Source organism: Podarcis tiliguerta (genome assembly GCF_965153285.1).
Source record: "Podarcis tiliguerta genome assembly, chromosome: 1".
Taxonomy (NCBI): Eukaryota; Metazoa; Chordata; class Lepidosauria; order Squamata; family Lacertidae; genus Podarcis; species Podarcis tiliguerta.
The window spans coordinates 72,196,787-72,222,840 of record NC_139534.1 but is presented as its reverse complement, the minus strand read 5'-3'; the positions used below and the strand labels follow the sequence as shown (position 1 = coordinate 72,222,840).

General features: G+C 40.4%; 1 protein-coding gene across 6 annotated transcripts in view; it reads left to right on the top strand.

The window, feature by feature from the left end:
- ELP4 (elongator acetyltransferase complex subunit 4) overlaps window positions 1–26,054 on the top strand; it is a 151,310-nt gene that overhangs the window by 43,077 nt on the left and 82,179 nt on the right. For all 6 annotated transcript variants that reach the window (XR_014510387.1, XR_014510388.1, XR_014510389.1 and 3 more), the window contains exons 6-8: window positions 3,371–3,455; window positions 7,623–7,811; window positions 23,754–23,862. Coding sequence is in view for 3 of the 6 variants with exons in the window: in XM_083437414.1 (XP_083293540.1) it covers window positions 3,371–3,455; window positions 7,623–7,811; window positions 23,754–23,862 (383 nt within the window). In the remaining 3 variants the exon portion in view is untranslated. The remainder of the gene's footprint in view (window positions 1–3,370; window positions 3,456–7,622; window positions 7,812–23,753; window positions 23,863–26,054) is intronic.

Sequence of the window (26,054 nt, the reverse complement as noted above, 5' to 3'; positions counted from 1 at the left end):
ATCCTTTTTGGACCAGTGGGCATATTTTGAATTTTGAGAGAATGCTGGGGGTGCAAGTCCCATAACGGTGGCAATGGGGGTGTGGCATACAATGGCTGCCATAGGGTCTGGCAAAACACAATATTAGCGAGAGTACAATCATGATGCTTTCCTCATAATTGTATTTCCATACTAGAAAAGGCTTAACATGTTGCATATCTGCCTAGAAAATAAAGCAGCAGGAGGAAAATCACATTAAAGGGGGGGGGGTGCAGTAGCTCTTTAGGATCCTAGGAATTCCTATTTCCTGGTGTCTAAAGCACTCATCAGTCACAACTATGACTTCACACATCAGCTAAAACACTGAAAAGTGGGAGCATCCAGGCTTGCTCATTTCACAGACATTGCTTAGAACAGTACCTTCACATTTGGCTTCATGGCTTTCTTTCTAGGAGTGTTAGATACTTGATTTTTTGCGGGGGAGAGTCTGGGGACACAACTGAAGGTGCTTGGTTGGTGACCCCTGATAAATAGTCATATCTGATAGCTATATTCCTTTATAGTTGCCACCCAGGTTTCTTAATAATAGGGTATAATACAGATCCAGTATATTTTAGTATTCCAGAAAGAATATTGAATAATTGATGCTACATTTGCTTGTATTATTTGCTGCTTCGATGGGGTATATATTAAAATGGGCTTAAATGAACATAGAGCTTGGATTTCCTGATAAATCTGCTAAAACAGCTTAAAATATCTCTCCTAATGGAGTCTGCTTCCCGATAATAGGCCTATTTGTCATACATTTTGATAACCTTCCCTTTGTTAAATGTTTAGAAACTATCAATAAGGAAGTCAGAGACTGTGTTGTAACTAGGATACCTCCTTACAAGCTCCTGCTTTATCAGTAACTAGATGGTTAAACAAAAAAAAGATGAGAACGTATTGTTTAAACACATTAGCTGAATTAAAGTGTTGGGGAACAAATCTGTAGGAAAAATAGCTGACTTTCTGAATGCAACATAGATATCTGTTGCCCATAAAATATGACAAATCCTACTAACAAGATTATTAGTTGGCTCTAGTTAACAAGTTCACTTCCATCAGTAAATACATCACCTGTGAGCATATATATTTTACATATTAAATTATAAATAGGGGATTTAGCTGGGATGTTTCAACTTGCATCTGTTCTATGGAGTCTTTCTGTCTCACAGAATAACAGATACAATTTTACCATTGTGATTCGCCATTTGTTGACAATATAGAAAAAGATTGCTGATCATGTTATGAGTGTGCAGTCATTTTCATTATTAAGCATTTTCTAAACTAGGCTTTAGGCTATGGTGTTGAACCTCTTTCATCTTGGGGGCTGCATTCCTATCTGGATAATCTTCTGAGGTCCACATCCTGGTTGTAAGCAGGGCCAGAGGTGAAAGTGAGCGGACCAACAAAAGTAAATTTGACCTGTGTACCATAGTCTAGTTTCTACACATCTTTATACACTCCTCTCTTTCCTTAGGCATTACCAGAGTTCAAGCACACATTCCACCCATGCAAAAACTCTCAGGATATGAAACAGGGCCAATGAAGAGTGTGGTCTGGGGACAGTTTCAAGGACTAGGTAGAGGCCTGGAAGGTAGCACTCCACCTCCAGGCCTGAGGTTCCCAACTCCAGCTTTAGGTCAGTTCCATATTCCATAATCTGTTATCCAACATAACTCAGATGAAAATCAGGACATTTGTGAAACTAACTGCTTTAAACAAATAGATAGATTCCACAAGCTTTCCTGCTGCCATCCACATGACCCCTTGCAAACTTTGCATGTTCCTCCCCATGGTTTGCTCATGGTTTTGTGGTTATGGCCCCCACCACCACCGGGGGAGGGAAATGCACCACTTCCCCAGGACAAGGTCCTAGAGTCCACCCTTCTTCTTTCCAAAACCTAGTAAGCACTAACAAGGCTCGGGAAGGAGCCCTTGTGCCTTCTTCTCAATGCTGCTGCTGCCCCAGGAGCTGCTTCTGTGGCCCCTGTCTGCTGCCCGGGAGAAATTGGGGTGCCCTGAGAGCAAGTCAGAAACTATGGCAGCTTAACTAATTCTGTAGCCATCCTGGCCAAATTGGGATTGTTGAGGGGTATGTAATCATATTGAAATGAATGCACTTCAGCATGTGCAACTGCTAAGCAAAGTATTTTAATTTAATTAATTGTCTAAATGTAAGCATAAGGCTTGATTCAACTAATGGATCCTGCTAGCACAATGGGACTTCCCCCTTTATTCCTCCATACCAACCCCAAGTGGTTCAGGGGGTCAAGAGAACTCCCAGAACAGGGTGGGAGTGGGGAGGCAGGATCATTCCACCAGGCAAGCAGAAATACTTTTGCTGATAGAGCAATCTTCTTAGTGCTATGTTGATTCCTACCATAGAATTTGAGAATATGATCTAAATAAGGTTTTCCTCTTGGATTTATTTACACAGTAAATAAAACAGAATATGATATGTGTAAAAATAACTTAAAAGTATATGAAACTGACAAAAGTGTACAAAAAGAACACTGGTTGAGAAAAATTGGGTGACTTGGTAGAGAGGTAATGTGGCTGAAACATCAAATAGAACAAAATAGAAGGCATTGTAGTAGTTTGGTGATGTGTTTTTTATGTTAATTCTATGAAACAGGTTTATGTATGGGTCCATGTTACAATAAGCTTTTCCTTCCAAAGATGTGCTTTCTTTGTTATAAATGACATTTGAAGTAGTTCTAAGCTGGAGTACACTAATTAATGTAAAACAATGTCACGCCTCTGCCAAGCTCAGAGAAGGTCACAGGTCCAGGGCAGTTGGGGATCCAGAAATGGTGCACACAGACTGAAATTTAGAGCAGGCAGACAGTCATCTAGAGGGCCAGGGACTTATGATTTTGTTGAATGTGGGTTGGTGGTCAGATTCCAGAGCAGCCAATGAAAAGGAAAGGTGAGAGAAGCCTATTCAGTTTCCCACACCAACAAGTTGTTCAGACTGATCAGTCAGGCTTTTATAAGACCTGATGGGTCCAGATTGGCCTGTGAAGTCAACTACCAATACTGAAGCCTGAAGACCCACTGATGTGAGTCTTCCTGGTTTGCTGAGGAATGAGAGCATGGAGGATGCAGGAGGTAAGGTGCTAGATACTGGCTGCTGTATGTGTTCGTTTAAGATAAGACACACTTACAAGCCTTACAAGCAACCTTATTGAGCATGTGTAAATATTCATATGATTAACTTGTTCAAAGATATCATTGTTTGGTGGGGGATTGTAATGTATCACCTTTCATTTGCAAAACTATGTTTTTAATATTATCCTGTTGTTCGAATGTATTTATTAAGTCAAGTATTCTCCTTTCTCTCTAGTAATATGGCCTGTGGTTATACCAGACTTCTTCATTCTATTCAGAAAGTCATTCATCAGCAAGGATTTGATGGCTCCACTCCCCAGGTATTAAGCAACTTCATCTTCATCTACAAGTGTGCAAATACAGTTTTCATACTGTTTGAAAGGGTGATTCATATGGTTTCCAAGCTATGAAGTAAACAGTAGCTCCTTTTTAAAGTTTTTACTGGTAGACCACATGCTTTGTATTCAGAAGGTTCAATCTCTTACTCTTCTAGTTAAAGAATCAGATACATGGTGCTGAGCAGCAGCAGACTTGGAAACTATGGTGCCCTGTGTGAGGCCAAATTTAGTGCTGCCTCTGCCCGGCTTATGGGACGCGGGTGGCGCTGTGGGTAAAAGCCTCAGCGCCTAGGGCTTGCCAATCGAAAGGTCGGCGGTTCGAATCCCCGCGGCGGGGTGCGCTCCCGTCGCTCGGTCCCAGCGCCTGCCAACCTAGCAGTTCGAAAGCACTCCTGGGTGCAAGTAGATAAACAGGGACCGTTACTAGCGGGAAGGTAAACAGCGTTTCCGTGTGCGGCTCTGGCTCGCCAGAGCAGCGATGTCACGCTGGCCACGTGACCCGGAAGTGTCTCCGGACAGCGCTGGTCCCTGGCCTCTTGAGTGAGATGGGCGCACAACCCTAAAGTCTGTCAAGACTGGCCCGTACGGGCAGGGGTACCTTTACCTTTACCTTACTGCCCGGCTTTGGGAAGGAGATGTGAGAGTTCTGACAGGGTCCTAGAGCCCTCCCATCTCCTTCCCAAAGCTGGGAAAGCACTAACTAAGCTTTGGGAAGGAGGTGGGGAGACTCTAGGACCCTGTCAAAGCCTCAGGCCCCTGTCCCTAAGCCCAGCGCCTCACCAGGCATTGAGTCTGCGCCCAGTGCAGGCACACCACTCCCACAGCCCTAAATCTCCCCATGTGCCTCTGCTTGAGAGTCATTGCCAGCCACAGTTGACAGTATTGGTTAGATAGGCTGATTCTGTGTAAGGTAGGCTTTTTCTGTTTTTGACAAATGTGAGTAGCTTTGACAAATGCAGTAATAATCCATTAATAAATGCATTTTCTATACAACTACCAAATATTACACCACTGGTGGTAAGTTACATGTGATTACTGTAGCATAAGGTCTTTTTTTAAAGATTTTTTTTTGTCTTATTGTTAAAAAACAAAATATGAGGACTTGTCTTACACCATGCCTTTGCCACGGTCTCTCATGTACACTGCTCCATATGGGAGATTTTTTCTGCTGCCAGGATCCCTCCCATGCATGAAAATCTGCATTCATGGGAGGGCTGGGAACTCTCTATATCATCCACTAAATATTATAGACAAAAAAAAACTTCTGATCCAGAGGCCAAGATCAGAGGCATGTGCAAATGCATAAAGTGCTAATGCAGTCATGGGAAGGTGTGGTAGGGAACTAGCTTTTACTTCCTGCTGCAGAAGCCTCTCATACTAGATTGAATGCTGCTTGAAAGGCCTTTTGAATTTCTGTACATCCTGCTCAGCTTATCTTCAGGCATCTTTTTATGTAGCCTTAATTTTCAAAAGAAAACAGAATGAGTATTATTTTATATATACATTCTTCTACATAGAATATATCAATTACCAGAATATAAGGTTTAGGATATTATTTAATTTATGATTGTTTAATATCCACCACTACCTACAAAATGTATTAAAGTTTATTCTAGCAAGTACCATAAAGTTATCTGCAGAGTTAATTCTGTTATTTTATTCTGTCCAAAATCAAAGCACTAATGCACTACTCTTGGGAGTTTATTCTCTGGTTAACTTGTCTCTTTAAATATGGATTCTATTTAATGCTTCTGCATTCTAGCGTAATTTTTATTAATGTTTATCAAGCAGAATTCTCCTGGTTGTTTTAGTTTTCAGTCTGTACTGAGCATAATGTGCAAGTATGTTTTCCCTTCAGTAGTTAGCAGTGTCCTTCTGGAGAAGTAAATTGGTCCCTGACAGGCACCTCTGCTTTGGTTACCATAGCAACAGGCATGTCATAACAGTTCCCCTAGTACAGTTTGTTGAGCTGCTCCTCCAACATGATGACAGGTCCTTTGGAAGAAGGAAATTGTAGAATATCGGAAGCAACAGCACCAAAGTGACATGAAAACCCTGGGAGCAGACAGCAAATAACCTGCTACTGGAAAAGAGTTTAATAATAAAAAATGTGTAGACACTGGGTGAGGGATAAAAATAGCACTAAGGTATGTCCCCAATGCTTTTTTTAATAACCCAGAACTCACAAGTGGATAAAGCCATTTCTAAGACATGAGGAATTGTTTTCTTCTTTTTTTAAAAAACAACAACACCACAGCAAGAGGAGCCAAACACTTCGTTTCTAGTAACAATTCTGTTTCATTATTTAAAATATTTAAATCCCGCCTTTTTAAAGTTGTGCTCAAGAGGGCTAACAACAATAAATAACACTAAAAGCAGCAGAAAAACATTAAAACATCAGAAGTGGTGTTTGTGTGTATAAAAAAGATAGACGAATATTAAAAATTCCATGTGAAGGTGGCCCCTCATGGCCCAAAAGCTTTCCTGAAAAGGAAGCTTTTTAACCACCAAGTTGAAGGCCATTGAAGAGAGGGCAAGACAAGGCTCTTCAAGAGCCTGGTTGCAACCATTGAAAAGGATCTCTTTCTGGATTCAACTAAGCATACGTCTAGGATGCTGGGTTGCTGCAGGCTCTTAATCTGCCCCTCTTAATCTGTTCAAAGAGCTCTTCGAACATTCATCTTTAGTGGATGACCTCATTTTTCAGTATTATGAGAAGAGAAGATTCTCTCTATCCACTTCCTTCACACCATGCTTAATTTTATACGCCTATATCAATCATGTCCTTAGCACACCCCCATTTGCCTTTCTATATAAATTAAAAAGCCCAAAATGTAACCTTTCCTCGTAGGAGAGTTGACCCAGCTAAACAATCATATTGGTTGCAGGTAATGAGAGGCTTTATGCACCAGAGTCAGTGCCTGAAATTGGGTTCAGTAGCAAACAGGCATCCAGTACAAAACGTTAAGGATTGGTGATAAATGATCCACTTTGCAGTGCCAATTAGTAACCAGGCTGCTGCATTCTGCACCAGCTGCAGCTTCCAGATGTTCTTCATGGCAGTCCCATGTAGAGTGCATTGAAGTAGTCTTAATGACAGCTTACCAAAGCATGTGCAGCTTGTAGCTAGGCCCTCCCAATCCAGGAAGCACTGGGCTTAGATACTCCTTTCCACTGAAGCTACCTGAACTTGAAGTGACAGTGGCTCTAAGAGCACCTCCTCCCTCCCCCTAAGCAGTGACCTTTCTCTTTCTGAGGGTGTGCAGATTTATCCCAAACAATCTAACTTCTGAAACTCTGAATCATGGAATTGCTCACCCACAGCACTTCTGTCTTACTGGGATTCAGACTCAGATTTTTGGCCCTCTTCTATTCTGTTACTCCTTCCAGACACTGCCCCAACACCTGTACACCCTGTCCTGATTCAGATGGTAGAGCTGTGTATTATGCCCATACTGATTACATTGTGCTCCAGATCCCTGGATGGCAGCTCCATAGAGTTGTTTTTTTAAAAAAATCCAGACCAGATGAAATCCGACAGAATCCTGCCACCCAAATGCCAAAGGCTGAGCATAAGTTTCCAGTTCTACTTTCCTTTCTGTCGATAAGAGTGAAACCACCATATTCTAATGCTCTTAACCCATTAAACCATTCCAGGAAGATGTTGCAGTCAGTGCTTTCAAAATCTGCAGAGAGATTAAGGAGAACCAACAACGTAATCCATCTGGGTGACCAAGGTTGTTTCAATGCTTAATCAGTGCTGGAAACCAGCTTGAAATGTGTCTACATAACAACATTCAACCAGACAAGCTTGAAGCTGAGCACCACCTCAATCAAGTGATGGTCTCACTCAATACACCTTGCTCATTCTGTTCCCTAGACTGAAAAACTCTCTCAAAAGAAATGAGAGACTTAAACAATCATATAGAAGCTTTCTGAGGCATCCTCAGATTTTAGTACAGGGGGAGTTGGGGAAAAGCCTGTGAGTGGCAGTGCATTTTGCTCTTGGATTTCCCTATAAACCCACCTATTCCTTTCTCTCATTTCCACCTCATCTCCCCAATCCCAGCAAGGATATTCTAGAGTTTATTTCTTTCCTTTCAATGTTTCAAATGTTACTGAATATGTTACCTTTTTTATATTTGACAGAAGAAGCAAAGAAACATTTTGAGGATTGGAATTCAGAGCGTTGGTTCAGTACTATGGGGTGATGACATTTGTAGTACTGAAAATCCACAGAATATTCATAGTCTCACAAAATTTATGTATGCTCTCCGTGGTCTCCTTAGAACATCTTTGTCTGCCTGCATTATTACGATTCCAGCTCATCTGATCCAGGTAGGCTTATTCTAAGTGCAACTTAATTGTGGTGGATACATAAAGAAAAGCACAGTCAAGTTATTTTGAATTATTTAGAAGACTTCTATGCTGCTTTTTTTTGACAATCACTTAAATGGATACTTAATGATCAGAATATGCCAAAGTGGTGCTATTGAATTGCTAAAGCTGTATTAGCTGTATTTTTTCACTAGCAAATATAGTGTTAAATTATTATCATTATTTTATTTAATATAACTCAATTTAACTATGTAATCTAAAGTTGTGCTAGGCCATCATAGTCTTATGAGAAAGTGTGGTAAATGGGGAAATGGGGTGTTAAGGAGCAAGTCATTTTTGAAGGGAAAGTTACACTTAACAAACTATTGCAAGATCGTTCCCATGTGTATGGCCAGAGGTTAGAATAGAAAAGGAGAATGTGCAAGTTAAATTAAATTGAAACAGTACAGCATGATGACATGTGTTCAAGGATCCTGAAAATGTTTGCTGGGCGAATCTCATATTGATTAGATGTTACTTTGAAGAATTAATAGAGCACTGGAATGGTCACAAAAGATGAAGGGAGAGCAAATATAGTGCCCTCATTTGCATGTAACACTAAGCCAAAACATGACTTTGTGAGAACAAGCAAACATGCTTTTCCACCTCCCCACTAATTCCTGCTATACTGCACTGAACTAAGCAGTGGTTTTGCTAAGCATGTCATTGGAATATGGGCTCATGATACAGTGGTACCTCGGGTTACAGACGCTTCAGGTTAGAGACGCTTCAGGTTACAGACTCCGCTAACCCAGAATTAGTATCTCGGGTTAAGAACTTTTCCTCAGGATGAGAACAGGAATCGCATGGTGGCAGCAGAAGGCCCCATTAGCTAAAATGGTACCTCAGGTTAAGAACAGTTTCAGGTTAAGAACGAACCTCCGCAACGAATTAAGTTCTTAACCCGATGTACCACTATGTGGCTGTTCTCCAGACAAACCACAAGCTGTAAACCATAGGGCAAGCCTTGGTTCAGCTTATGATGTTTCTAGAGAGCTAAACCACAAGCCCATGTTCATATGACGCACTAAGCCAAATCACTGCTTAGCTCAGTGCAGCAGTAAAACAATTGAGGAGGAGCAAACAGTGCTTACATGTAAGCTTGTCCATACTAAACCATGATTTAGCATAGCATTATGTGTGAAGCACAATAGACAAGGAATTTCAAATTTTATGCTTGATTTCTGAATTAGGGAACTATTGGAGCAAATACCAACAGTATATTAGCACTTTTAATTTCTGAAATAGTGACAAGCAGCCTATATGGTTCCATAAAGAAAAATATTTCAAGGCCAGTCTAATACTTTATTTGATAAAATTAGTTACATAGAGATAAGGTGAACAACCCTGGATATTTTAGGTTTAAAGTTAAAGAGGGCTTTGACCCAGTTGCATTTAAACTGTGCAGGGCATTACAGATGGAGAGAAGGAATTTAATCCTGAGGTACCCCTTCACATAGCGTGTTTCTGATTGTTTCCTAACTGATCTTGCTAGTGGATTTTGAAAAGCCCTAGACAGAATATTTTTATTTATTTTTGAAGTGTATATCATGCCAGTATGACTTCAGAGCACTTGAGCGCTTTTTGTATTGCATTGCTCCGAAATTAGAACAGTTAGTTCTGTTGCAGATTTGGTCTCTTTGTAATGGATAGTAAAGAGATATGTAGAATACATTGTAACAGCCATTCTACCTAAAACAAATACATTTTGGGTTGGCTAAGTATGAATATTCAAGTTTTGTACTTATAGGACTTGATTCAGGAGAACAGGAGAACACTTGAGAACAGGAGCAGCATGTGTACATAGGAATCCCATAAGGAACCAATTCAGCCTTGTTTTCCTTCTCCCCTGCTAATACGAGCACATAAAAGTGGTCTGGAAGGCAGCACTGCAAGGAAATGGAGGTTCATGCATGACTCCTCCATTCCTGTTGAATCCCTATTTCTGCATCATTCAAGTTACTCCTGAAGTGAGCATAAGTAATTCACATGTTGTAAGGGGCAAGATGGAGAGATTGGATGTGCACAGAAAACTCCCTTCCCTGCAGTGGCCCCTTGGCTCTGCTTGTGGTGCACCTGAGTCCTTGAGCTGGCAGAGGATGGGAAAAACCAGGCTCTGTAGAATATTGTTCCCACATTCAATTAGTTGAAGCCCACGGTTTTCAGTTGCAAATATTAATATTGGTACAGTGGTACCTTGGGTTACATACGCTTCAGGTTACATACGCTTCGGGTTACAGACTCCAATAACCCAGAAATAGTGCTTCAGGTTAAGAACTTTGCTTCAGGATGAGAACAGAAATCATTCTCCAGCGGCACAGTGGCAGAGGGAGGCCCCATTAGCTAAAGTGGTGCTTCAGGTTAAGAACAGTTTCAGGTTAAGTAAGGACCTCCGGAACGAATTAAGTACTTAACCTGAGATACCACTGTATTAAGAAATATGAAAGACTACACACATTCATAATCTAAGTAATAGAACTTTAATATTGGTATGGACAAATAGTAAAGACTTCATGCGTTATTAACTTAAGTAAAATAACTTTATAATAGCAAAGAATGCTGCATTTCCAATTGCTAGCATCTGATTTATTCTCCTACTTAAATATTTGGTTTCCCCTCCACATACACACATACACTTTCCCCAGCATTTTGCAGATTTAACATTAAAACCCTATGTGTCACCTTTGACTAGGCTTAGTGAAGAAATGTGTTGTATTAATTTTGATGTATTTTCCACAGTAGTAACATTAAATGTAGCTAGCAATGGTTAAACCTCAAGCATCCTCTTTCCATTAAGCAGTAACTTAACAGAATGCTTAAACTGTAGAGCAAACTGTCATCCGGAGGAGCAAAGCGGCTGAGGTTTTCCTATATCCCACATTACTCAGTTCCCAGAGCCCTGCTGTGTAGTTGTTCCAGTCTCCAAGAAGCCTGTTAAAGAGCCCCCAAGAGCATGTGTCCAGCCCTCCATGTTAATAGTTAATTGGTGAGGATGGCAAGATGAGAGGACAGCCGAACATGTGGTCTCTCAGTCTCAAGCACTAGACAGACTTTTTAGTTCTAATAACAGCAGCTGCTCACATTCTCACTACTGAGCTTCTCACAACTCTGTTGCTGGGATTTGTGAGTGGATTAAAAAAACGTAAGGGAAAGATCTTTGTCTAAAAGACAAAAGTTTTCCTTGTTTCACCTTTGCATAAAAGAGATTCATGTGCAGTTCTATATGTCTATTTATTCAATATTTCCAGTAGAATTAGCTTATTTATTTAATGTATTTATATCTTGGTTTTCAAGAGCACTCCTTACAAGGCAGCTTGCAAAAAAAAATTAAAACAATAAAACGTCTCCTTTTTTTAAAGCATGTTTAAGAGTAAAACCACTCAAGGTGTATATAATGCACACAATTGTTTAGCAAATGTAACACAAATGTAATTATTATTTATTAAATTAACACAATAACTTTTCTCCTATAGCCTTTAGATTAAATAATCATTTATGTTCTGTGTAGTTTCCATGGGAGTTTATTGCATTGGGCAGGAACTGTCAGAAAAATTGGGTTGTTAAAGACTGGGGAAACTACAAAATTGGTTTCCTAAATTGCTTTATTGCGAGCTGAATCAAAACTTACCACTATAGAGGCCAATAATACATTTTTATTCTCCAGGAATGTGAATTGGAAGATAACCCTTTATAGTGCTTCTATTTGCTGTGATCACTGAACAGTCTAAAAGGTCTAGTCAGAGTGATAGACATCTGTAAGGTCCCTGAGCATTTTGTTGCTATTTGTGTTTGTATATCTTTATCATCTGTGTCTTGCAGTAGAATAACATCAAACTCTACAAAGGGAAGATGTATAGGCTTGGATCTAAAGATGAATGGAACTCACTTATGCCACAGCCCTGAAAAGCTTCTCCTGAGGGTTGAGAAAGCTCTTGAGAAAGACCTGGGATGTGGCCCTGGGTTCTGCAATGGAAGGAGTAATTGGAGAAAAACAAGCAGAGTTCTGCCTGTGCAAGCTGTCTCTCCCCAAATATCTCCAATTTCCCTTCCCTATTGTCATAGTCCAACTCTCTCAAAAGTAGCTTTTTAAGGAGCACAGGCAGTTGCAAGTTGGGGGCAGGAAAGCCCCATGGTGCATGAGCAGTTACAATTTGCTTTTCTGCAGGGTAGTAAAGAGTGATTGGAACTATATCTGCTTGGGGGAGAGACTATACTATTTAGTCCTGCAACAAACAGTACAAATTGCTAATTTGTTTAGTTTTGTTGTAGGATCCAACTAGTTTAAAGTGAACCTGTTTCATAAGCGGATAGAATTATTACTCAGCATATACCAAGGGAAACTGATAAACGAAAAGTCAGTAGGAATAAGCCTTGTTATATTCCTCAAGGATTCAATGAGGTACTGTTTAGTGTGGTGTTTTCATTATTTCATATGATATGTTTAAAAATGTAGATGGTGAATTATTTATATCTTGCTTCTTTGAATTCACTGAAGTGAGTACATGTTACATTATGTTTCTCAGTAGAAAGAAAACCAGAAACAAACCTCTTCACATCTATAGACTTTTGTGTTCATGCTGGGTATTATTGCCTCTAAAGTCTCTTTCAAATCAATTAGAATATTTTAGAACTTATGTTTTGATTATCAAATAGAGCAGGCTATGTGCTTATATATTTTTCCTTGCTGATGATTTATTCTTTAAGCATTTTTATTCTTGGAGGTAAAGAATACCATATAGAACTAATATTTTTTATTCTCTCTATTTTTAAAAATTAAATTTATTTAAGATTTCTCATCTTGTAGTCTCTCTTCTAGAGGAAAAATATAGAACTTAGTTTCCATGGTACTAAGACTAGATTTGTGCTACTTTATTTTCTAAATGTAAATAAAAGAGAACATTTTGATTACTGCACATGGAGTTATAGAAGGTCATAGAATTGTGGGATCAGGTTTGCCAGGTTGATAGTAATTATGTTGTAAACCATTTTTTGTCTAAAAAAATATATTCTCAATATTTCAACCATGTGCAAAAAAGTAACTTGTCCTGGACAAGTCACATACCTTTGACCTAATCATCTTTAGCAGGTGCAACAATGAGCATCTCCTAACCACAGCGCTTTCACAAGCAAGTTTCTCCTCCTTTTCCTTAGTTGCCTGTGAGTATGATTAAGTATTACATCTGTACTGGCATGAATCATTGTTAGGCTGATGTGGTTTCCTTCTTAACACGGTTTTGAAATCAGACTTCAAAGCTGATTTCCCATCTTGGTTAAAGGGATCCCTAGTTTTCCTTGACAACAGTTAACAGTAGTCAGGACCAACCGAGATTCACTCTAGAGAGGAGAGAAGCTAGAGGGCGTTAAACGTTTTGCCATCTCCCAGTTTCATAGCTGCAGTTACCATACTCCTCCCAACTATTACCTCTGCGCCAGTCCACAGGAAGAGTTTTATGAAACTAAAACAACAAAAATAGCATTGGATTTTTGAGCAGAAGGGAACACAAGGGAATTCCCTGCCCCAAGTTTACTGCACTCCCTTATACCACCTACCCTATAAAAACCTCTCCTCACGGTAGGGAAAATCTTTGACAGTAGCTTGAGATGGGACATAGAAGCTACTGGATGAAAGAAAAATCACCCAAAATTGGGTGGATGGCACGTTCCACAAATTCTGTCACCTATGGAAGATTCCTGGTACTTCATTTTGATTCCCCTCCCCACTGTATTACTATCTGATCTTGGTGATAAGACTGAGGGTGGTGGGGACATTTTGACAGTTCTCAAATACTTTTTAAAATTAACTTTGACATTCAGCAGTAGATTAACAGTGTAATCCTAAACAAGTCTACTCAAAAGTATTGAGTATTGAATTCAGTGGGACTTACTTCCAGAATTGCAGTCTAAATTGTCTCAAGAAGATTGCAATCTTCTTTCCTAGGGTCTTTCAAGAAAACATATTTTTGAAGGACAGCCTTAGAGCTATATAGTCTCTTTTTAAAAAATGTAGATTGAAGTATATGATTCACTGGGTACACTTCAGTTGTGTGATTCTGAGATTAGCAACAACAAAACCAAGTTACAGAACAAATGTGTTTGTCTAATCTGAAATAAATTGTAGGGTTCTATAAAATAACTTGGTCTTGTTTAACTGAGAGTCAAGATTTCAGAATGAAAACTGCAGCATTGATTGAAATTGTTAGATGTTCTCACAGTATGGTGAGTACTCATCTGTTTAGGCATATGGAGTATTTTGGCTGCTGAGCTAGATAGTTAATATAATGTCTAGCGTCCAAGTATGGACACAACTGTTACAAAGGCAGAAGGCAGGGAGCTCATGTATAGAGCTTATTTAGACAGTTCTGAGAAAAGGAAAGAGTCTAGTAAGAATAATTAGGATTTGATTATCTGTATTTGGAAAATGAAAGTTTGGTAATGTTTATATTTCTTGAATGTTTTGTGTTATTTATAAATAAGGTGATGCACTTTTGAAAACCACTGAAGAGTGTTTGCTGCTCAAATGCAGCTTTTTCCAAATAGAACAAATAAACATGATTTTAACATTTAATGGATAGTCAAATTTCTGCAAAATACTTTTATAAAATACAGACTATTGCCTTATTTTCTTAACACCTACCTGCTTATCTCTATCTTTTAGGTCTGTTCTATTAATTACATGATAATTATGATATAAAGGAATGTTGCATCTTTAATGATGTTTTTGTGCCCTGTGTAGTTAAGCTTTAATGCTAGGGGGAGGGAGGGAGATTAAATTAGCCTTCTAACCTCTTTCTGTTCCAGACTGATGATGGAAAATAAAAGCTCTTAGCCACAAAATGTAACACTTAGAATTAATATTTAATTACTCCAGCAAATTGTACACTGTGGCTGAAAGCTTCCAAAGAGTTGTTAGTGCCACAATTGACCTACAAGTTTAATAATAACTCACTTCTTGAAGCAAGTGCCAGTTCAGCATAGTGGAGCCACTGTAAGAAAGTCCTGAGAGATTAAAATCAGCAAACCAAATGGCAGACGAGGATTCCTGGGATGGAGCCTTCTGGAAAGCTGGGAGCTGGAGTAGCTTTTCAGCCAGGATTCAGATGAGAACAGTGGGTGAAAAAAACTGATCCCTCCTGTTCTGGGGGTTTCTGGTTGGAGTCCAAAATCCTTCGATTGATGTTTATAAAATGGTCTTACTTCAGCTTATTAACTTATGTTGCAGATCAAATAAGAAATATTTTTCCAGAGTCTTTCTGTTAGAAGCTCTTCAAAATCCATTCTCCCTACTCCTCCCCCATGAGCTGTGTTTGCATGGCATGAGATTTAGAAATGTCTGCATCGCATGTACTTTAAAGTATATGTTGTGTCTCATTCATTATGTTTACTTTTAATTTCTGAAACATAAACAGTACGTATCAAAGTTCACATTTTTAAAAAGGTGCTGTTTAATTGTGCAATTTAAAACAGGAAAAGCTAGCTGATAAATCCTTCAGCCTTCTCTTTTCTTAAAAATTATTTTCGTAAAATAGGGCATCATGAGTTCAGAAATGTGAAAACACACAGCAACAGACCGAAGAAGGAACACTTTGCATTATTTATTGGCTGCATCATTAATATTTAAAGAAAAACTAGTCATTAGTTAAAAATTAAAGCAGATGAGGGCCTTGCCAGCAGAGGGAGCAGTCATGTCTTCTGTCAGATTCCCATCATTTCCCCACCTATTTCATCTTTTTTCCCAGCCAGTCTCCCATCTGGACCTAGCTTTGGCAGCCTGTTCCTGATGACAGGCTATAATTTTATACTCAATAAGGGATTAGTGTAAACTGATTGTAAAATTCAGTATCTTTAACCTACCATTTGATTACAAACATCAGATGGATGCTCTGCTTGATATTTGCTTGTTGGTGATTGCATATGTAGGCAAGTCGCTGTTTGGTCCTCTATGAATTACTTAATTCCCTCCTTTGAGGAAGCAGCAGAGATATATAGCTATTTCAAATGCAGCACATTTCTTATATTTAAACTGAATCAGAAAGAGGTACTTGGTTTCTAACAAGAATTCAGATTTCCCAAAGTCATTCTGCCTCTAATATTCTTTCTTTGAAATGCATAAAAAATTAAAATTATAACTAGTAAAGCAGTATTTCTATTCTACCTTGACTACAGAAAAAACCTGTTCAAAATATGCTACATTTTTCAAACAACTGACACAGGTATCCAACCTTCTCTTACTCAAGTGTCTTGTCTGTAGTATAAATTAAATATCAGTGCTAAGGATGTTTTCTTGGAAGAGAGTTCTGTTGAAAGCAATAGGATTCTCATATCCATCCTCCTTTATTATATATGTAAAAAAAAATATGTTGCAGACAAAGCTGGAAGCAATAACACTGATTGGATGAACATTTGTTCATATTGGAATATAAATTTTCATAGCTCAGTAGTAGCAATCTGATTCCATTTTTGGTTAAAGTAGAACCCATTCCTTTTTGTATTGGACTGACTTTTCCCAAAAATCGCCCCCGTCCCTAATAAACCTAAAGGTTTCCCTTCCTTGGCCTAGTCAAATACTTAGGTGTATGCACAATATTTAAATCATATGACCTACATATAATTTAAGAAGACGGCACACATGGAATAGAGAAACCAAATTTTTGTCCTACATTTTGCTTACATGGCCTCAGGCAAATGACTTGATTGTTATGTGCAATTTTCTGTATCTTTAAGATGACAAAACGGCTTATTCTATCCTGTTACTGTGTTTTGTAACCCTTACTGTGTAGTACGTTGCATTTATTAGTAGTTTTACTCCAAAAGTTAGTGTGCTTGCTGTTTTTCTTAATCTATTATTGCCTCCATAGATCAAGTTGTACCTGGACCAAATTACCATTCAGAACTATTGCCCTCTTCATCAGATACATGAAGGGTTATCATGTGTTGGGGGAGGAGTGTAGCCAGTGAAGTCAAAAAGAAATGAAATGCAGACGGTATGAACAGAGATAAATATATTATCAACAGTAACTATTCACAATAAACAGTTACTGTTGATAACACAGATATCCTGGCATTGGCCATGCGGTACAATTTTTTTAAAAAAACCTTTTGTCTCAGTTCAGTCTTTATGATTTGCAATTCAGCAGTTTCATGTTGCAGTCTTTCTTTGAAATTCCTTTGTTCGAGGATGACCTTTTTAACATCAGTTACAGAAATATGTTCCCACTGGTTTCTGGATATTGCCATTTCTGATGCCAGAAGACTGACCTAGTTGTCCTCTGTAGGATGCAGATAGTGGCCTGCATAATGTTGGAAGCTAGGGTTGGGTGATACCAGCTTTTCAACATCACAGTGTATCGCCAGCCAAACATTGCGGTTTGGCAATATACTGCAATGTTGAAAAAACAAGCTGCATTGACCTCTGCCCGTGAGGCCCTTGGGGAAACTGCCCCAGATCTCACGTCAGGAACTAAGGCTGTTTCACCCAGGCGCTGGGACACCACAGCTTGTTTGCGCAGCTCAGCTGAGGAGCGGGAGGATTCTCGCTCCCCAGCTGAGACAGCGCCCGGCACTCCTGCCGCTCACACGAGAGCGGGCAGAGCATCAGGGCTCCTTTAACTGCTCGAAGTGGGGAGCTCCAACCACACTCGCCTCAGCTGAGCAGTTTCAGGGAGCCCCCCCCCCAGCGCACCAGCTTACAGGAGCCAGCACTGAGCTAGGGACTCATTTAACTGCTAGGCTGTGGTAAGGGCAGCTGCACCAGTGGCGTAGCGTGGGGGGTGCAGGGGGGGGCCGGTCGCACCGGTCGCAACATCTGGGGGGGCGCACGCTCGCACTCGCAGCTCTCTGCCCCTACCTGGCTCACTCACTCTCTCTCACTGCAGTGCTGGCTGTGCGAATCCAATCTGAGCCGCCGGGTCGCCGCCCACTGTGGAGGGGGGGTGCCAGGCGTGTGGTGCGGTGCGGAGAGAGAGCAAGGGACTATCTGGGGGAGGGACAGTGCAGCGGGGGGGGGCGCAAATTACTTGCCTTGCCCCGGGTGCTGACAACCCACACTACGCCACTGAGCTGCACACTCCTCATTCGAGCAGTTTAAACATGCAGAGGGAGGAGCAATGTGCATCGGCGCCTTGCTGATACAGCTTGTTTCTCCGTCTGCATCGTATGAGGGCAGTTTCACTCAGCGATATATTGCCGCTGCTCCTGAGTCCCTCTGCTAGCAGTACCGCTGGAAGAAGGAACTCTAGCGGCCACTACTAGCAGAGGGACTCAGAAGTGGTGGCATTTTCACCAGCAATATACAGTGCCGCTGAGTATACTCCTCAGCGATATCTCGCCCAGGCAAAAGCTGATCAAGTGAATGAACACCAGATACTGTGAGTGACATTCGGTTCTGCAGTAGTGTTGCCAGGGTAGACATGGGGACAAAACTGAGCATCGGGATGTTATCCCTGTCTTTGTATATCTGTTGTGTTGCCTGTTGTTGCTGGTAATCTATGATGCAACTGCATTTGGAATACTGTGTACAGTTCTGGTCACCTCACTTCAAAAAGGATATTGTTGAGTTGGAAAAGGTTCATGAAAGAGCAACCAAAAGGGGTGGAGCAACTCTCCTGTAAGAAAAGGTTGCAGCATTTGGGATTTTTTTTTTTAGTTTAGAGACAAGTTTGTACTGTTCTTTGTGGAACTATGCTTGAATACCTCTCAGAAAATACTGCTGCTCATGTTCTGAATGGGCTCATCTTCCTGGAACATGAGACTCTGCCTTTATTGTTAAAATTGTACTGGCTACCAGTCTGTACGCAGACTCATTTACTGATACAGTGGTGCCCCGCAAGACGAATGCCTCGCAAGACGAAAAACCCGCTAGACGAAAGGGTTTTCCGTTTTGGAGGTGCTCCGCAGGACAAATTTCTCTATGGGCTTGCTTCGCAAGACGAAAATGTCTTGCGATTCTTGCGATTTTTTTTCGCTCCCCACCCCCTTTTTCTAAGGCACTAAGATGCTAATAGCCTTTTAGCAGCTAATCCGCTAATCCCTTAAGCCTTTAATAGCCGCTAATAGCCGCTAAACTGCTAATAGCGCTAATCCGCTAATAGGGTTGCTTCGCAAGACGAAAAAACCGCTAGACGAAGAGACTCGCGGAACAGATTCTTTTTGTCTTGCGAGGCACCACTGTACTGATTATCTAAGGCCTAAATGGTTTGATACTGTACTATGATACATAGAGGACTAAGTAAACCTTGTATTACCTTTGTCTAGCATATGTCAGTGCTAGAGCAGTGCTGGGGAATTTATTGCCTTCTAGAAGCTGTTGGACTCCAACTCCCATCAGCCCCAGCCTGCAATAGCCAGTAATCATGGATACTAAGAGTTAGTTCGGCATTATCTGGAGAGGCATGGATTCACTATGCTCTGCAGTAAAATAAATAAATAAATAAAAGCTTCAGTGTGACTACTTCCAGATTGTGGAAATCTGACCCAGGAGAGACTCTGGCTGAGTTTTACTCGCTGGAAAGCCCACTACTTTCTCCCCTTTACTGGACCACAAACACAAAATTACTTTGTCTCTCCCCCAACCCCTAACACTCATTCTCTTCTCCCATTGGAGAAGATAGGCAAGGAAGCGACACACATGCTTAGCTTTTAGGAGAAGTCTAGCCAAAGCTGGCTAGAAAAATTATCTTCTACCAGCTTCCTCCCATTGACAGTTCACAGAATTCAACACTACATTAGCTGCCTTGTAGCTCTTTCTTCAAATGAAAGGGCAGATATAAGTACAATCAGTGGCACTAGAACCAGTCTCTACAGAGAAATGCTTCTTCAGTATCTATTCAATCTCCTTCGTGGTACTCCAAAAAGACAATGTCTCTTGGAGAGCCATTCTGGACCTACCTATTGGTAGCCTACAGGAAATTCAAAATGGAAACTCTTTGTCTATCAAACTCAGCAACATCCTAATCCATCACAGATTCCATCATAGTGAAATCTAGCATCAACAGACAAGGAGGCACCCAATTTTGGGAGCTTCAGGCAGAAGTATGCCTCTTCCTCAGCTGGACAGAACACAACATCCAGTCAGCCACAGCCAAGCACGTCTCCAGTCTCCTGAACATGCAAGGAGACTGGCCGAGACTGCAGGAAAATGGACCAAGCAAAATGGCAACTGCATTCGGCAGTTTTCCATCAGCTTCTGTCAAAGTTCAGCCAATGCCAAGTTTGCCTCAGACTAGAATCATCAGCTCCCACGGTTCTTTACCAGATTGCCCCGCTCTTCCCATGGCCACCAGGTCTTTTCTTCCCTCCACTTCCCATTATTTTGAGGGTCCTCCAGAAGATCAGAGAAGAGCTCCTCATCACACCATTCTGGTCTTGTTGTTATTGGTTCCCTCAAATACTCCTGGCAGTCTCCCTTCCATGGTACTTACCTCACAGATCTCCTGTCTCAGGACCCAGTTCTTTATCTAGAGCCCAACTGGCTCCAGCTGACTGTGTGGAGTTTGAACGATGACTCTTTACCAAGCTGGACTTACCTACAGATGTCATTGCTACACTCCTACACTCCAGGAGGCCCTCCACCATCCACTAGTACCAATCCGCCTAGGAAACCTTTCAGCTCTGGTGTGCAACCACAATACGCTTCTCCAAGAAAGTGGAAGTTTTCTACTATCCTTTCCTTTCTCCAGGATGGTCTTGGCAAAGGCCTTCACTCAAATACCCTCAAATGGCAAGCAGTGGCTCTCTCTTCTATCCTGCCATAACCATTCACTGCCCCCCTTTCATCCCATCCACTCTTGAAACGATTCCTTAGAGAGGCAACTCCAGACTGTTCCCTGACCAGCCACAGATTCCCATCCAGGAACCTCTACAAGGTGCTATCAGCTTTACAGAAGCCTCCCTTTGAACCGCAAGGGGAGTTCTCCTTTAAGGTCTCATTTGTAGTGACCATCATTTCATCTCACAGAATTTCAGAACTCAGAGCTCTGTCTACAGCCAAGCACCTCTGCGCCTTTCAAAGTCAAACTCATCTGATAGCCTGGTTTGGTCTAGTTTAATAATAACTATAACAACAGCAATAATTAACAATAAAGAATATATTAAAAATTACTAATAAAGAATAATAATAATAGTTTGTTTGGATTTTAGTAGATATCAGTGTTTAGTATCATTACATGTAGGGTTAGTTTGGATGTAGTAATACTGGCCTGATTAACAAATCATAGTTTATTAAGCTACAAACAAGTGTCATCCCTCCCCTCCTTGCATACCAGTTTTGCTATCCCTATCCTGGCTAGTTTAAACCAGTTTCTCATTGCATCTGAACGAATAAACTGTTGTTTAATCTCAGCTTCCTAACTAGTATAGTTCAAAAACATCTGGTGCTGTATTTGAGGGCATGTATTGTATCATTCTCAGTGTATCAGTCACTGGAAATAAGAGAAGAGCAAGTTTTATTCTGATCAGTTGATCACAGCATAAGCTACTCAAATGCAGATTTTTTTCATATACAGTGGTTATGAACTTAATTCGTTCCAGAGGTCTGTTCTTAACCTGAGGTATCACTTTAGCTAATTTGGCCTCCCGCTGCCGTGCGATTTCTGTTCTCATCCTGAGATAAAGTTCATAACCCGAGGTACTACTTCCGGATTAGCGGAGTCTGTAACCCAAAGTGTCTGTAACCCAAGGTACCACTGTATTCTTACCAGGATAGAAAGGCCTTGTTCAGTTCTTATTCAGTAAGAATGAGCTCAGTTAGTAAGTATCGAAAACTGAGGTGGTTGTTGCAATGGAGAAAGTACCCTGTAAAGAGAGGAGGAGTTGTTTTTAAAAACAGACTGTTAAGTTTAGAAAATGGGGCCCCTATGGTTATCAACTGCATTATGAAAATACCTTAACCGGGGAGGGGGGGGGGCCTGCAATAGAGGATTTGACTGTTGGTCTTACAAGAGCAAATGGCTACATATTAAGATTGGAAAAGAGTAGCTTCTGTTAGCACTGCCAAGTTTTAGGAAAGCCTTTTTGGAGTGTCCTAGGAGCAAGGAACTGTCCAAGACTTGAGCTGGATAAATTTATGGAGGGTATCTTAATATTCTATTTTATTCAGCGCAGAATTCAGCGGCCAGATTGATCACTGGGACAAGAAAAAAATGAGTATATAATGCAAATCCTGGCCTGACTTGCAATGGCTGCCAACTAGTTTCTGGGCCCTTTGACCTATAAAGCCTTAAACAGCTCAGGACCGCAGTACCTCAGGAACCACCTCTTCCCATACAAACCAATGCAGACCTAACTAAGAGAGCATTCCACAAGCGTGGAGCCACCACAGAAAAGGCCCGTTCTCGTGTGATCATCACCTGAGACCCTTCTTTGTGTGCTTCCTCCACAAGAGGTCTGGAGGGTGGCATATGAGAAAGGGCCTTTTCTCCCCACTTGTGGAATGTTCTCTTAGGGAGGCTCACCTGGCACCTTTGTTGCATATCTTTAGTCACCAGGTAAAAAGATTCCTCTTCTTCCATGCCTTTGGCTAATTAAACAATCTACAGCCTTCTAACCTGCGGGGAGGACAGTATTTTTGTCTGTTACTATGGTATGTATTTCTGTGTTTTCATATTGTAAACCACCCTGTGATCCTCAGATGAAGGGCAATTTTATCTTTAAAGATACTTTTGAGGTCATCCTTTGGAGAGATGGGACATCATTATGCCCCTAGATGCATATTATTATATATAGAATCATAGAATCATAGAGTTGGAAGAGACCACAAGGGCCATCGAGTCCAACCCCCTGCCAAGCAGGAAACACCATCAGAGCCCTCCAACACACCACAGCACATTGATCCAATGCCTAACCTACCCACCAATACCACAAAAGTTGTGACGGTTGCTAAGAGGTAGGCGAAAAAACCAAATTGCCTAATGCCAAGTGGAAAAATTCCTACCAGGCCCCCCGACTAACCAGGGCGACCAACCTAAGGTCCATAGCAAGGCCAAGCTTAGACCCTGAGCTAAAGGGAGTGGAGGGTGGGTGACTCTCGATGGACGGAGGAAGAATGAGGCCGAGGAGGGGGCTGGCGCTGGAAGATAAAGGTCGCTGGACACGCCCCCCACCGGCACCTGGTTGGGTGCTGGCCAGCGGGCGTGGCGCCAGCCAGGTGAACCTGGGAAGCTAGGGGCAGTGCTCGGGCGCCCGCCCACAACCACTCCCCTCTCTTGCAGGGAGGAGAGTCTTTGTATGCCATCCTTTATCTACAGATCTCAAGTTAGTTCACAACAGAAAAATACAGTATAAAATACCGGGTAAAAACAAGAACAGAGAAAACAATAACCCCCCACCCCCTCTCACAAAAGGATATCGGATATTAATCAGCCAAGAGGAACATTCTCACCTGGCGCCTAAAGGTGCATAATGAAGGTGCCAGCCGAACCTCCCTGGGGAAAGCATCTGGGGAGAAATGAATAGAACGTGAAAATGCTTAACTTTAGCCTGGTTCACATGGCACCTTAAGCCAAACCTTGACTCAGCTCAGAATAGTGTCGCTGCAGAAAGGACTGGTGAGAGGAGCAAAACAGCTATGAGTTTCTCTCTGAGAATCCTTTACAATTGTGCCATCTTGCCAAGCCAAGCTTTGTCTTTCTGTGTTGTGCAAACCAGGCCTTTGATTGGATTGGATTATGTATGTATACATAACGCTTCCTTCAAACTATAATCTAATTTTAATAATAAAAATTACATTAGAAAACATTACAGTGTATTCTCTGGCAGAGGAGAGGTAATGCTTCTCACATTTTCAATAATTTCTAGGTATTGATGACCTATTTTTCCTTCAAATTGTCATTGAGAATATAAAGGGCTGCTCTTTGAACCTTAATTATCTTTTTCATCACAGGTTGTGCATTTTGTTTCCATGTTTTACAGAATAAAGCAATTATGGAACGTGTTACAAACTTGTCAGATACGGTAGTTGGTCTTGAATCATTTATTGGCTCTGAGAGAGAAACCAATCCATTATACAAGGATTACCATGGTAAGTTCCGTCCTTTCCTTAGCAATGCAAAAAGTGTGCCCTAAGTGCTTCTAGGGCACTTAGCAGTTTACCCTGCAATTGGAATATCTGCCATAAAGTAGCATTTGATTTCATTTTTGAATATGCCTCTTAAATGTTTCACCTTGCTAACCAATCTTGATTTAGACATATTTTTTTTACTAAAGTGCATTAAGGCTGCAAAGGAAACATGGCAACTCCTTGCATGTTGTCAAGCTGTATTACCAAGGCATGGCTCAATCAGATGTACATCTCAACAGGCAGGCTTTGGGGAATTCACATGCAGAGGAGGCTTGGCAATTGTCTGACCAGTGAGCTGAAATTGTCATGAAATCAATAGTTTTGATCTGCCAAGTTCTAAATAGAGAACATGAAGAACAGTTATATATTTCGGTGAACAGACGGCTAAATGATACAGCACAAAGGGAGAATTTTATTTCTAAAGATTGCCAATTAGTTTTCTTGAATTTAACTACGACACGTTTTTAAAAATCAGAAAAGCAGAAGTGTATGGTACAATTTAAATTATATAGAAAACCAGTTTTACTGTAGAAACTTCTTGCAGTCAACTTTTCATGTATTTTCATCAAGAATGTCTAACAACATTTTTGTCTGGATCCTTTTGTACAGATTTTTGTGCAAGTTCTTGGAACACACTTTCAGAGAGTTTAAACGTTATTAAGAGTCTAAACTGAATGACAAACAGTTTTAGCTAATCCAGAACAGAGCTTTGAGTGTGCATAAATTACCATTATTATTATTGTACACTACTGTAGTTCCATGGAAACCTCCAGTCCAAAGACTGAGCTGCTTATTTGAATCCTGCTGTAAATGTTGTAAGAATGTGTAAATGCTCTTCGGCATAAAATGAGAAAATGCAGCTTGGATGGAGTAGTGGCAACTTATTTGCTTCAGCTTGATTAGTGCTGTACTTTTTATGTAACAAACAAATCTCTTGAAATCATTTCCTTAAGTAACAAAGTGAGTATCGGAAATGAAAAAGCTATTGAAAAAAAAGCCTTTATTTTATTTTATTTTATTACTTACATAGGTCATGTGGCATTGGTTCAATCAAATACAGTCCTACATTATTGTTACTTTTTAATAGTTGTGAAGCTCTGTAAGGGAACACGTATATTTTGTAATGGGCTTGTGTTCTTGTTTAAAATTTTGTGTTCTTTCTTAATCAGTAACAAATTGTTTTTTCTATAAATTATTCCACTGCTTAGTTAATTTGTAACTTTTTTGAGACTTCTGCAAAACATTCAGGGATTTATCTTTCTAAAAATCCTTTGTCAAGAAGTATATTGCTCAAAAGTGGAAAGGCTTGTACATCAAAAATTATGACTTTTACATTAGTAGCTTTATAATTTAATAGAATTTGTTTTTACAATTTCAAAACATTGATAACTTGTGAACTTGCATCACAGTTTACTGCTTTTAGCATGCACACACTTCCTGAAGGCCATTCTCTGTTTGCTGCATTTATATGCACTTTATTCCTGCACTAGTTTCTAAAGTACTGTGTGTTAGCGTTAAACTGTGCATAACAATTCCTTTGTTTTGAAACATAAGCATGTTTAATAGAACATTGAACAATGGGTGTGGTTTGATTTCTACTTATTATTTTCATGTCAAAAGCTTTTACTAGATAGATAACTGGTTAAGTACACCAACAACATTCTTAAGCGGCATCCCTCAAAAGACAGAATTGGGGCAGTGATTTACCACTACCATTTGAAGTGTACAGAAACATTAGCCAAGAAATGTGTTTTATATGATTTGGTTAATCATATTTACATTGATCTCACCCCAATTTGAAATGCACTGGTTGTGATCCCAAGAAATAATTAATGCACTAATAAGAGCACTGTGTGTTCAGCCAGCATTTTCTTTCCAAGTTTCCTCTCTGTTAGCTCCCAGTCTAAAGATGCAAGCTGTTTTTAAACTGAATAGTAGCTTGGCTCTTCAAGAGTAGATGTTCTAGCTGCATATATATTGACCCTATTCACACACAAATTGCTACCTTGGAACTTTGGAACCCAGTTTCACTGGAATAATTGTAGTCTACTTCCATGTATTGGCACTAGTCCAGTTAAAGGTGGGCACAGCTGAGTTTCCTTGAAACCAGTAAGTCTTAGTCCAAAGTAACTGAATCGCTTCTCTTGGTTTCA